The sequence below is a fragment of the Eublepharis macularius genome, chromosome 4 (assembly GCF_028583425.1).
Source record: "Eublepharis macularius isolate TG4126 chromosome 4, MPM_Emac_v1.0, whole genome shotgun sequence".
In the NCBI taxonomy this organism is placed as follows: Eukaryota; Metazoa; Chordata; class Lepidosauria; order Squamata; family Eublepharidae; genus Eublepharis; species Eublepharis macularius.
Window position 1 is genome coordinate 65,320,447 of NC_072793.1, and position 14,103 is coordinate 65,334,549.

Consider the following 14,103-nt stretch of genomic DNA (forward strand, 5'->3'; position numbering starts at 1 on the left):
TCCTTATATAAAAAGGGTTGGTTTATTGTCGTTCAAATACACAAATTGAACAATCCCAACATTTCAAAATTAAACTTTAGAAACACAAGTTTAACATTCAAAACAGGAATATAGTTTACAAGAAATATTCAGAAGGAAAATCCACAGTCTAATTCAGAGGTTGGTAGAGATCACTTTATAGTAAATAAAACTGTTTTTTAATAACCGTGCTATCCTGGGAAGAAACACTTGAATGTGTGTGTGTGTGTGTATTTCCAATTTACAGCAAAAACATTACCAGACTACTGGGTAAAGCAACTTGATTGTGCCTATAATGGGGGTGGGGGATCAAAGCAGGCCTGTGAACAAGATCAAAAGGTGTTTATTCAATTTGGTATCTGCAAGGTTCATTCTCCTCTCCTGCTCGATCTGACATTAATGGAGTTATTCCTGATTTATGTAAAAAAGGCCACATGAGTAGAGAATTAGGCCCTATATTTTCAGGTTTGTGGAAGGAGCTACTGTGGCCTTCAGCAGTCAATAGTTTAATCATCAGAGTGCCTGACCTTGGACTCCCATTAGGACATCTGCAGTACTCTAGTAGTTTTTAACTTCAGACCACAAACATCAATCATCCCAAGGCTTTCACACATAACACTGCTGAGAATGACTCCAAATGCTACCAACATCCACATCTTGTACACAGATATATCATTGTTCTAGGACCTAAAAATCACTGGATATAGCTGCATGGTTAGAATATTTGTCAGTCATGCAACAAAGAGAAAAAGCATCAATAATGCAAATATTCTCTTGTACAGCAACTGCTTTATGTTCACAAACGCTGCTTTTTCTTTGCTTCTTGGATGGTTTTGCAGTAAGTTCATGGTAATGTATATGATTAAATCTGACAGATGGCTCATGCAAGCTTCTTGACTTAACAGATACTCTTACTCAAGAGTGCATTAGAATTATTTTGTTGTTCGTCTTGTAGGCTCTGAAGCTGTGGGTGGTGGAGGGGGACCTCTGCGATCTAAGTCATCTACATAGGACACGATAAGTTTGCGTCTCTCTTCTGGCACACAGTCAAGTACCAAATAACGTTTGTCATTCTGTAATATCTTTTCGATATCCTTCAGATGCTGGTCAGATTCTTGAATCAACTTTTTGGATCTGAAATTAAATGTGGGGTTATCGTCATGAAAATAGTTAGGCGCTAGATAAGTTGCGAAGATTCAAGTAGGTAAATGCCCCATAGCAATTCCACCCACCACAGCAATGCCAACCTATAGCAATTCCACCCACCAGCACATGGAGAAAGTTTTGTAGTGGAATGTCTGACCCAGGACTTAAGGGGTCATCCATTCTGAATAGAGCTGCACTCCCTTGGAAGGAAGAGGTCTGTAGTTTAGGGGGTGTTCTTGGAACCAGCCAATTGCTGAATAAGCAGGCGGCAGTTATGGCCAGGAGTACTTTTTACCAACTGAAGCCTTTCCTGGGCAGAAAAGATCTAGCTACTGGGCTGCCTGCCCTGCTTATATCTAGATCAGATTATTGCAATGCACACTGTATGAGACTGCCCTTGAAAACGTTTCAGAAACTTCAATTGGTGCAGAATGTTACAAGCAGGAGGCCAACTGGAGTAGGTCACAGGGACAATATCACTCCAGCCTTGGCCCATCTACACTAGCTCCCAATGTGTTTCCAGGTACAATTCAAGGTCCTGGTGTTCACCTATATGGTTTGGACCAGCATACCTGAAGGACCATCTACTCCTGTACAAACCTAGCCAACTGGTCATCTACTGAGGCCCTGCTTTGGATGCCTGCACCTTCTGAGGTTAAGCAAGTGACAACCTAGGAGAGGGGCTTTTTGATCATGGCACCAAACTCTGGAACTTTTTCCAAGAGAGACTTGCCTGCCCCTTCTGTTGCCATCTTCTACCTGGCATTGTTTTGTATGGCATTCCCTCAGACATCTTCCTGCCCTATGCTTTAACTGTTGCTTTTTATGTCTTTGTATGTCTATTTTAGCTTGATTTTAGTTGTTTTAATGACATGTTTTTTATTTGGGTTTAATGGATTTTCAGATTTTTTAATTATTTTTTAAAATTTGTTAGCCATCTTGATAGCTCTGATGAGGGCAGATAGGTGGAGTGTAAATAAAACTGTAATCAAATAAGCCAAATTGATCAAGGACTGCAATACCCCTCATCTGCAAACATATGTCTTCAGGTTAGAGGTGAGCCACTATGGCAGGGGTGTAAAGGGGTTTAAAAAACCCTTGTTTGGTGTAGTAGTTAAGACAGCGGGACTCTAATCTGGAGAGCCGGGTTTGATTCCCCACTCCTCCACTTGAAGCCAGCTGGGTGACCTTGGGCTAGTCACAGTTCTCTGGAGCTCTCTCAGCCTCTCCCACCTCACAGGGTGTATGCTGTGGAGATAATAATGGCATACTTTGTAAACCGCTCTGAGTGGGCATTAAGTTGTCCTGAAGGGCGGTATATAAATTGAATGTTGTTGTTATTGTTATTATTCTGCTGTTAATGCTTGTATTGCAGGGGTCCCCAACCTTTTAAGCCTGCAGGCACATTTGGAGTTCTGACACAGTGTGGTGGGCGCAGAAACAAAATGGCTGTCACAAAATAGCTGCTATTTACCTTCAGTTTCAAAGTAAAGATCCTTGAGCTGTTGAAGCAGCTTTTGCCAAAGCAAAGTGTTAAAAATTCTGCACAGCCAATCAAATCTCCAATGGCCCACCCACTTTCTAGAAACATGTTGGAGACCCCTGCTGTACTGTATCAATTTTGGAGTGAAACAGAAAACTTCAATCTAAAGGGCTGCCAGCCTCTTTTAAAACGAACACTTAAAGGTACAAAAAAGAAAAAAGAGCGTATTTCAAATTAAACACTACAGTTGAACAAAACTTGTTGAAAAATGAATTCCATTATCCCAGCTGTAGCCATCTACCTGAATGACATAAATTAAAAAATGATCACATTTGCTTCAAACTCTGTTTCTGTGGCAGTGACAATTTTGTAATCTGCTTACTGATTGTAAAGTTTTTTTTATCATACTTTTAATCCACCTTGGGCCCCTGTGAGAAAGGTGGACTACAAATGAAAATATTATTTTTATTAATACTTCAGAAAAATACTAACTGCAAAGGAAAAGAGGCAAATGATGTAGGACCTAATTAACTTTATTAGATTGTTTGCTCCTAGGACTGTTGCTAATCCATTTACACTAAATGAGTAATTTCAATAATTTCTAACATTTCTTGGCCTAAGCCAAACATTTCATAAAATATAAATGCCCCAAATGAAGGTCTAGTTAAAATTTAATTTGGTATTCATCATGGAATTAGTTCAGATTTATCCCAAAGAAAAGAACATTCTCAAATGATGGCCATCAAATATCTACATCCATAATTTGGGATGGTGTAATTTTTGGATATAAATGAAGCCCAGTTTTTCCCCCCACTTCAAAAATCTGCTCAAGCATTTAATGGTCCAGTCTTACGCATATTAACTTGGAAGCAAGTCCTAGTGAAGGAAGCAACTTTCACTGAATTAAGATAGACTTATTCACAAGAAAGTGTACATTGGACTGCAGCCTATGAAAACTAGTTATATACTGCACATGAATATAAAAAGAAGCAGAAAATGGAATTTTGTGTGCTGCATCTAAATACATACCTGTATGTTATAAATTTGGTCTCTTTCAAAAGTGTCCGGAAATCTGCTTTGGCTGTAATATATTTGTCTCTGATATACTCTTCAAACTCTCTCTGTTTTTTCTGTATGAAATAAAACAGGAAGTAGTCATCAATACAACTTTAGGAGAGCAATTATTAGATGTCAAACCCATAAATTACATAACCTTACAAAGATCAAAGCAAGGGGAAAATAAACCTGGTTTTAACAACACATGGAAAACTTAAATCATCACCATGGGGCTTCTTACCCTGTCACTGGAAGAAAATTTAATACACCTGGGATCTTCTTTAATTATTTTCTTTACTTCTTTCCATGTTGATGTTAATGTAATCTTTTAAAAAAGACAAACAGAAACATTACAAGCTGCTATATGAGGAGCAACCACACAGTGCTATTCTGAGAAACAGCCAGTACCTAACCTGACAGAACAAGTTCAAGTAATGGGCCCCAATCTATGCATGGAGACAAGTAACTGCAGCTAGCATTAGAGGTTGTTCCATGCATGTTTATTGTTTTAAAAATATGAAGTATTTAATTCAGTAGAATGTAAATCAGTACATGCCACTGCTCATAAATAAGCATTTAACTTCATCCATATAGGAACAAGGTTAAATTGACAGAAACAGATTATTTCAATCTTCTTTATAGGTTTGCTTTTAAATTAGATTAGAATCAAATCAAATTAGAGTTGCTGCATAATATACTGCAAAGGGAAATGGGACTGATGCACATGTTCCTTACTGAAGTAAATGGGACAACTTGCTGCAAGACCCACCAATCTCAGTAGCATTCAGTAACCTCAGTATCTTTGGGCTGTGATTCAGGTTTACAGATATATACCAAAAATGTGCCTGACATTCCTACAGATCAATGAAAACATTTCTGAATAATAAAATGGCTGAAGTATAAGATGGGCCATATACCCTGAGCGTTTAACAGTATTGGATAAAAATAAACAGAAAAAATTATTTTTTATAATACAGTTTGAAGTGGTAAAAACTGAGTGAAATAACATCAAAAACAAAGTAACTTGAAGAATAGGGATGTAGGAAATAAAATTGCCCTGAATTTTCATTCCTAAAAATGTTAAAGGTGATGCAGAAGCTAACAGGGATACGACTCCCTCCCTAATAACATCTTGATTCCCAGAGCAGTCTTTTAGCACAATTATGATGCGCTGCCACTAGGGGTGTCTGGTTCAGATATCCAATTCAGGAAAAATTCCCGAATCAGACCCGATCCGTAAAGATTCGGGATTTCCAGATCATACTGGCCCCGATTTGGAAATCCCAAATCAAAACTTTCCGAAGAATTTGGAATGCCTCGGGGCTTAGTTTAAAGGGCTCCGCTGCTGCTTGCAAGCAGCGCCGGGGGCCTTTAAACACCATCAAAAACAGCCTCCTACCTCCACCCCCACTTATCTTGGCCCCACGGTCGGTGGTGGCTCTGGCCCTCCTCGCCGCCCACAGGGCCGCGGAGAAGCGAGGAGGCAGTGCGGCAGGAGGCAGCAGAGGAGCTGGCTGGATCCAGGCTACGGCCAAGCGATGCTGCCACCGGAGCTGCCAAGGAGCGACACTGTTATTGCGGCCGCTGCCAGGCAGACGAGCAATGATGATAATGCGGCCGAGGAGCGACGCTGCCGCCAAGCGATGCCACGGCCGCTGTGGGCAAGTGACACTGCCGCCGCAGCCGCCACTGGGTGACACTGCCCCCGCCGCCGAGCAACGCTGTGGCCACTGCGGCCAAGCGATGCTGCTGCAGCAGCCGCCACCGAGTGATGCTGTCCCCACCGCCGAGCAACACCGCTGCCGCCACCGCTCAGCTGATCCCCCTCCCCCTCCAGCACAAGGTAAGTGGGTGGGGGGTGGGTTGCCTGGGGTGAGTGGGAGTGGAGGGGTTGCCCCGGGGGGGGGGGGGAGATGGGGGAGTCGCTTCAGTATGCTCCGAATATTTACGGAGCATACTGAAGCAAGTAAAATACAGTAATTCTGAAGCGGCTTGCTACTTCGGAATTATGGTATTCCCGAATTATTTTCCTGCTTTGGGTAAACCCGAAGCAACCTGGCCCTGCACACCCCTAGCTACCACACAGCCAATTCAATTTGGTTAGGTAAAGAGACCACTATAGTCAAACAAAGCTAAAGTTTTGTCTTCAGAACATAAATACATAAAAAGAGCCATGCTGGATCAAGTCCAGCATTCTGTTGACACAGTGGCAAACTAGTTGCCTCTAGGAAGCCCAGAAGGATGACTGCATTCTCCTTCCTGTGTTACCCAGCAACTGATATAAAGAGGCATACTACCCAAAGGGAGTAGATATCCATCACGACTAGCAGCCATCATGACTAGTAGCCACTGATAGCCCTATCCTCCATAAATTTGTCCACTCCCCTTTTAAAGCCTTCCAAGTTGGTGGGCATCACCTCATCTTGTGGCAGCGAGTGCCACAATTTAAAAATGCACTGTGTAAAGAAGTACTTCCTTTTGTCCGTCCTGAAACTCCCACCTCTCACCTTCAATGGATGACCCTGGATTCTAGTATGATGAAAGAGAGAGACAAGTTTCTCCTGTCCACTCTCTCTACAACATGCATAATTCTATAGTCATCTATTATACCTCCCTCTTACTCTCTTTTCTCCTAAGCTAATCAGTCCTAAGCATTTTACCAAACTTCATACGGCAGTTGCTCTAGCCCCCTGATCATTTTGGTTACTCTTTTTTGCACCTTTTCAAACTCTATAATATCCTTTTTCAGGTGTGGTGACCAGAACTACATACAGTATTCCAATTGCAGTCTCACCACAGATTTGATAGTGCCAATTTTATTCTTGATTCCTTTTCTAATTATGGCCAGCATGGAATTTACCTTTTTCACAGCAGCCACACATTGGGTCGTTTTAATCAAATCATCATCCTCTACCACCTCAAGATTCTTTTCTTGGTCTGTTGCTGCTAAATTAGATCCCATCAAGGTATATGCGAAGTTGGGATTTTTTTACCCCAATATGCATCACTTTAAACTGAATCTCATTTGCCAGTTTAGAGCCCATTCCCTCAGTTTGGTGAGATCCCTTTTGAGCTCCTCACAAACGCTTTTTGTTTTACCCACCCCTAAATAATTTAATATCATCCACAATCTTGGCCACTTCACTATTCACCCCTAACTCCAGGGCATGTATGAACTAGTCACAATACAGATTCCTGCTCACATCCCTCCACTGTGAGAACTAACCATTTATTCCTTGTCTTCTTATCACATGGCTGTGAAGTCTGCTCAGGATTCTTTGGTAAGGGACTTTGTAAAAAGCCTTTTTGAAATCCAAATAAACAATGTCTACCTGCTTATTCCTCAACACATATTTACTGACACTTTCAAAGAACTCTGAAAGATTAGTGAGATAGGATTTATCTTTGCAGAAGCCTTGTTGATTTTTTTCATGTTTCTCTGTTTGATAATTTTATCTTTAATAATGCTTTCCATAAATTTATATGGAACAGATGTTAAGCTAACCAGCCTGTAATTTCCCAGATCCCCCCTGGATTCCTTTTTAAAAATGAGTGTTACATGGGCCAGTCTCCAGTGCTCCGGTACAGAAGCTGATCTTAGAGACATGTTACATATCTCAGTTAGAAGATCAACAATTTCACACCTGAGTTTTAAACAACTCTAGGATGGATATCATCTATTCCAGTGATTTGTTAAGTTTGCTATTTGTCTCTAAGTTTCACCACTATTTGCCCCAGCTCGTCATCCTTCCCTCCTGGAGACATCTGTTCATGAGTGTCTGCAGCCAGTTGTGCAACTTTTCCATTATACTTTTAAAATTACTTTCTGGGCTCAGAAGTTGAAGTTAAGGCAGCAAAGTGATGAGATTCAAGCATTAATGTGTTATGTGATTTACAGCCTAACCCTATACATTTTTACTTTGATGCAAGCATCACTGGACACAATGGGAGGGTTGGGATGCTTTGTCATCTGTCTGGGAGATGGTTAAGTTTCTTTCAAAAATACAAGAGCATGGAAAGTATGCAAAATCTGCATATTTTTTAAAAAAGAAAGCTAAATTTTGTACAGAATTTAAGTCTGCAACTTTTTATTCGTAAAGCTTATTAGTACTGGCTTGGATCCTACAATAAGGCACTGGGAAATTAGCCCTGCACTGTGGAACTCGCTTCCTCTTGTGCTAGGCACACTGGGACTCATTGAAAAACACTGGAATTGTGCAAATTGAAAGAGCTTAGCACCAGATGAACCAATCTCTGCAGTGGAGGCCTTATTCCACAGTGCCTGGAGAGAACTGCATACAGAGCAAAGATATAGGATCCAAGCCATTGTACTTATAGATTAACTATAAAAAGAGAAAATCCTTAGTGGACAGTATTACCCCCCAAGTTGGAAGGCTGGGAGGTCCTATCCCCCATACCCACAATCCTATCTTCCTATGTTGCAGGAAGGTCCGAAAGAAAACTCAGACCCCTCAGCATTTCCAAATGCACTTTCCATCAGCCTTCATGTGGTGGGGTCTAGTGATGTGGGGGAGGGGGTCTGGTGACATCTCAGGATAGGTGAAAAGTTAGTCTTCCTCCTACATTTTGGGCTGGCTCCTGGATCTGAAGTATATTTGTCAAAGCTTGTCCTAAATATTAGTTTTTAAGAAGAAATAAATGTAAAACAAAAACCAACTAGCAGATTACACAATCTACACATTTAAAGCCCAGGGGAAAAAACATCTCCCTTACTGAAGAAGTTTCATCAAGCAATTGCCGAAAATGCTCTTTCTTCTTCTTTGTAAGTGCTTCAATGTGTTCATTAAACAGTTTTTCCTTCTCTTCTCTTTCCAGAAGGGAACCAGATTCCCACCGATGATCTTTACGCAGTGTCCTTCTGGTATCGGACCATGACACATCTGAAGATCGCACCTAATACAGGAAAAAGTTCATATGTCTATACATAAGTGCTATTAATAAAACAACACTCTTCAAATGTTTGGCTAAACATTGAGAATCTTACTTCTGTATGTTTGCAAAAACATACAGAAGTAAGATGTCCATATTCTGCTTATATAAAACAAGGGGCTTCATGACTCTGACATTAACAGGAGCCTTTTACTACTGCAGTGTTTAATTTAAAAAATACTGGATTTCTGTGTGAATATAAGAAGGGCAACAATCTTCCCTTTTACTTCTCTCCCACTTTCTTCTACTCCTTCCCAGTATGTCCTCAGTGTGCAGCAGGGGAAAGGGATGAGGTGAACAGAGGGGGGGGGCAGCCTAAATCTCAGGTTAGTTATCTTTTGCTGCAAATATCAACAATACTTAAAATGTATACAACACTTTGTTGTAAAATGCTTCATACATAATCTCAGCAGTTCTAACAATACAATATAGTGTGGTAGATTTATTGTTATCCCTAACCCCATATTTGGTGCTGAGGTTATACCTGAAGTACAGCAAACCCTTGCTTGACATGAATTTCATTTAGGAGAGATTTGAATGGGCTTGGTTCACAGCTTAGCCACCATACTATACTATGCTCCAATATCCAATATACATCAAAAGATGGCAGCACTGGGGCTGTTGTTCAAATCCACTGTCTCTGTATAACTTGGGATCAGAACAGGAATTTAGCAGATTTCCTACAATGTTACTTTACAAAACAAGATTTCAAACTTTCACATTTGCAAAAACAGTTTAAACCACACAAGCGTCTGCTGACAGAACAAAAATAAAATGGATTAATGGAGATTGCCTAAAGCAGGGCAATCTATCAACAGAAGAGGCTGGCAGTTGAGAATATTTTCCCTGCATTCTCCTCATCTCAGCATTCCCATCTAAACCAAGGAAAGTGGATTTCCAGGGTTGGGGAGCTGTAGTGTTGAGGGGAAAGGAGATGAAATTGCTCTTCTTGCCTTTTATGCCAGTGGAACTGTGATAATGGAGTGGTTATTAAACTATATAAGTCCTGCAGCCCCAGAATCAATTTTCCCAGGGCTGGAAAGGGCCACTGGGAAGACAGGATCAATAGTCTTTGCACCCACAGATCTCTAGATCGAATCCAGAGTTTTTGTGCTCTGCAAAACTTGCTTTCCTCATCCTCCTATTCTCTTCTTCAGCCTATGCTTTTCTCCATTTGTTACCCTACCTCTAGCTAAAATTCTGCAAAAGTTATCACAATCAGAATGATCAAGTCATTCATTTATGCAAATGTGTGTTATTTATGGCATTTCTATGCCATCTCCTCAGCCAATAATCTCTGGGAGAAAACAAACACAAATCCAGTAATATAAAATTCATCAATACAATTTAATAAAATCACTAACCTTAGGAGTCTAACAAATAAAACCAGGAAAAGAATTCTGTGTAAATTATTGAATTAGATTAAACCTGACACATGAAAATCAGGAGTCAAGAAAATGGCTAAGACACAGATATGCTGTAGATAAGGAGATGATACACTACAGAAAAGGCTCTCTCACTGGTAACAACCCACCTAAAGTTGCACAGAGAAAAGTCTTAACAGATGTCCTCAACTTTTATACTAGTTCACATGGGAGCAGATGGTCCTTTTCTGATGGATATATTATTTATTCAAGTAGCTCAGACAAGTTGCTTAAGCCAGTAGAAGCTGAGCCCAAGTACAGGACCATCTTAACTAACAATAACTTCATTATTGTTCGGGCTTTGTCACTAGTTAATACTCCAGCGCAGTCAACTAATAATGTTGTTTTGGGAGAGTGAAAATCTTTGGGCTAGAACAGGTTGTCAAGAAAAATGGGTAGCTGATCACTTCCTCAGAAGTCGCAAACTTTTAGATGTTTGAAATAGGTCAAATACTCAAGTGAAGCAATAAGAAAGTCTATTACACTATTACACTAGCTCCTTGGGGGCCCATATTCAGGACATTAATTTTTGCTTTGTTCAATGGAAACTCCTCTGGATATGGATAAACAGAATCTTTCTTGCCAATCAATTAAAATACAACTACCCTCTATTTGGTATTTACAGGTATTGATTGGTTGATGAAACAAAAAACTATGAGATAGAAATTATAATCTAGGTTACAAGCCTGTTACTGTTCACACTTAGATCTCACCTTCCAACTCTCCCACCTTCCAACTCTCCCAAACTTTACGAATCAAAATTAATAGGAAATGACTTTATATCTTCCTATACAAAAAAGTATGCCCCCCTTGTTAATCTTAATTTGAAGAATCCTTACCATGTCAGACAGGAGAGCTTTGAAATTCTGTATGGCCTCTTCCCGTTTGTGCTGTTCTCGCTCTCTATCAATTTCTTTTGTTTGCTCAGAACGAGCTTTTTGAACTTCTCTCTCACGTTCACGCAAGCTTGCTTCAATGCGAGCCTGTCTTTCTAATTCCTTTTCTTTTTCAGAGTCCACATTCTGAAACAAATGCAGAATTACAGATTACATCTGCTTTATGTGAATGTTAACAAGAAATAACTTAGAAATTTGATTAAGCAAGTTAATGCAGCATGCTTAAAATGAGATCCTCAGTTTCAAAAACTGCTGTTACCAAAGTAAAAAAAAAAAAGGAAAAGAGAACTTCTGGCTTTGCCTCATACACAGAAGCCTTAAGGGTTTTTACAAATTAGATCTTAACAAATAAAATGCCTAAAAATGAACCTTTTGCAGAGAGAAAGAAGAGTATCTATACACTTGTAATAGCTGGGCTTTATTTTATAAGTGGAGTACAAACCACAGCTAGCAACCAAAGAATTGCATGCATTGCTCAGCAGGCCCAAGTTGGCTTTAAGTTTGAGTTTCTCAAACAGCAGCTCTTCATGCCACACGGCCACCTGACTTTCAAAAAGCAATTGAAAATATAATGCCTATGGAAGGGGGCGTTATTCAAAGGAAAAAGTTTCTTTAAAAAAACGATACTGGATATATTTCAGTCCTGGGATAATGCTAAAGCACCTTTTTCGATTTGGTTTATGTCTTAGGAATTGAGTACATCTTTTCAGTCATTATATGGAAAAAGCAATGTGAATCTTGTAGATTATGTAGCCTTTAGGATTAGTACAATCTGTAATGGCCCCCAATTTATACTGTTCTAGAAATTCATCTGCGCATATTAATAAAAATGGTCCTCAAAGAAGACATATGCAAGTCCAGCCTCCTAATGAGAAAAAAAGGAACACTGTGCTTTTCACTTTAAGGGCAAAAGAAAACAGGAACAGCCATGTTAGATCAGACTGAAGGTCCATTTAAATTCAGCATCCTGTTTTGCAGTGCAAGAGCTGCCATTTATTCCTACTCTCTGCTTCCTGTTTAGCAGTCACTAATTCACCAGAGACTCTACCTTCTTATCCCATGGTGGGTGAAGGGCCCTGCCAAAAACATTTCAGAAAGTACATAGATAGGTTGGATCCAGAGAAAGCACAACTGATCTCAGTTTTCCCCAATTTTTGCAGGTGTTTGAAAACCAGTATATGAAGGTGGAAGAAGGTTGTATGAGATACAGTACTCTCAGATTTCAATCTGTGTGAAAATTCTTTTCCTTAGGTTAGATCCCTGATCCTCCTAGCTTCCCCCCACCCCACCCAAGCAGCGTTTATTCATTCCCACAGGCTAAGAGGCTGCGAGGGAGACGGGGAGGAAATAAAATTGCCATCTTTTGCCTCTTCCATCAATGGAGTTCCATTCATGTAAGAGGTGGGAGGGAGTGATTTTGCCATCTTCCTCCTTTCAACCCATGTGACTATTACTCCATGCAGATCCAAAACCCCCAGGACTAAGCTTTCACAGACAGAAAGGACTTCTGTGGGGAGGGGAAACCTGGGAGATCAGTGACTGTGAATGCCTTCTGCTGACAGATTATAGGATCCACTGCAATGTCTACAGGATCACCCTTAAGACATGTGATTGTTAATAGCCAGAAAGAGAGACTCTCATAATTTCCTTTTGTAGAAGACATGTTGATTCTTTCTAAAAAGGGTTTGTGTGTTGTGTATATATATAATGCTATAATGTAATATATATAAAATATGATAGACACACACACACACACACACACACAAAGGTTAACACTATCTTTAGTAATAGTTTCTACCGATTTTCACGAAAGGTATAGTATAAAAGTTAGGTAACTGTATTCACTGAATCATGTTTTAAAAGCTAGTGTTATATCTTTGATATTCAATTCTCTGGTAAGCATGCCGATTTTTGTGACAGTGCAAGATTTTGTTACAAGCAGTAATTTCACATTTCACCCTCAGGTATATTGCCACTTGGACCTGGTAAATTATTAGTTTTAATTCGTCATCACTAGTATTTCATTCTGTCAGCATAATTTAATTCTGTTACTCAGATATTCTCTTTGAAAACAGAAGTTACAGGCTGGGTAACTATCCAGCATGTCTCAAAAAAATAATCACCTAGCTTTCCTAAAATTTCTCTATTCTCCTTCAGCAAACCTTTCCCTGCATTATTGCTCAATTGCCCTCTGCTTGGATTCCTGCTTCTGATGTACTGAAAAAGCACTTTTTTCCTTCCTTTAATAATTTAGTCAGCTACTCAAACTCTCTGCCTTATTATCAACATACATTTGCCTGAACTTGCGCTGCTCGGGAATCCTTGCCTTTTACAGTTTCTTTGACTCTATTTGTTAACCACACTGGTTTCTTCTTAAATTTATATATTTTATGCTATGCAACATACCTTCTAAGCTTCAGTTACTATGAATTTAAATAACTTTGGAGTATCATGAAAATATATGACCATCTTTACTGTGGCTTTCAACCTCCTTTAGACGAACTCACTCATTTTTGACAAGATTCCTCTATTCAAAATTAGTGTGGCTATGTTAGGCTTTCTGGGTTATTTTCCATCCATTTATGCATATTATGAACTTAATACCACTGTGTCTACTATTCCCAATTGGTTTAATAATGCATACATTTTACTGCAGGTCTTGAGCACCTCAGGGAAAATTCAGGGTTGCAGATCCTCTAGTTAGTTATATAACTGACTAGTCCAATATATCTGGAAATTTTGTCTGTCCCAACTTGAAAATGGATTTACCTAGTCCGTAAGACAGAAGTCAAAATACCCATTATAAAACCAGCTGTTCCTCTGGTTGCCTCCCTTATTTCTTCCTGCATCTGAAGATCACCCTCAAAGTTCCATATAGGCAATGGTATTACTTTTCAGAACTGGTAGTTCCACCCATAAAAATTCTGTGGAAAAGTGTACTTCTCTTTAAGTTTTCTACTTTATGCTCTATGCTACACTATGCTCTTTTTGACATAAAGAGCAATACCACTCCTCTGTCCTTTCCTGTCTTTTATATGGATATCCAAATCCACAGAATCCAGAGAATACACATATTCCACTCATTTTATCACGTTTCAATAATGACCCTATTGTCATTTAGGAGCAAGCA

General features: G+C 39.7%; 1 protein-coding gene across 7 annotated transcripts in view; it reads right to left on the reverse strand.

Moving 5' to 3' along the window:
* Window positions 1-14,103, reverse strand: part of TCERG1 (transcription elongation regulator 1) — a 65,647-nt gene continuing 51,544 nt past the window's right edge. For all 7 annotated transcript variants that reach the window (XM_054975874.1, XM_054975873.1, XM_054975879.1 and 4 more), the window contains 5 exons: window positions 10,917-11,099; window positions 8,438-8,617; window positions 3,945-4,028; window positions 3,677-3,777; window positions 1-1,152 (listed from right to left, as the gene is read on the reverse strand). In XM_054975874.1, coding sequence (XP_054831849.1) covers window positions 951-1,152; window positions 3,677-3,777; window positions 3,945-4,028; window positions 8,438-8,617; window positions 10,917-11,099 — 750 coding nt within the window. In that variant the 3' untranslated portion in view covers window positions 1-950. The remainder of the gene's footprint in view (window positions 1,153-3,676; window positions 3,778-3,944; window positions 4,029-8,437; window positions 8,618-10,916; window positions 11,100-14,103) is intronic.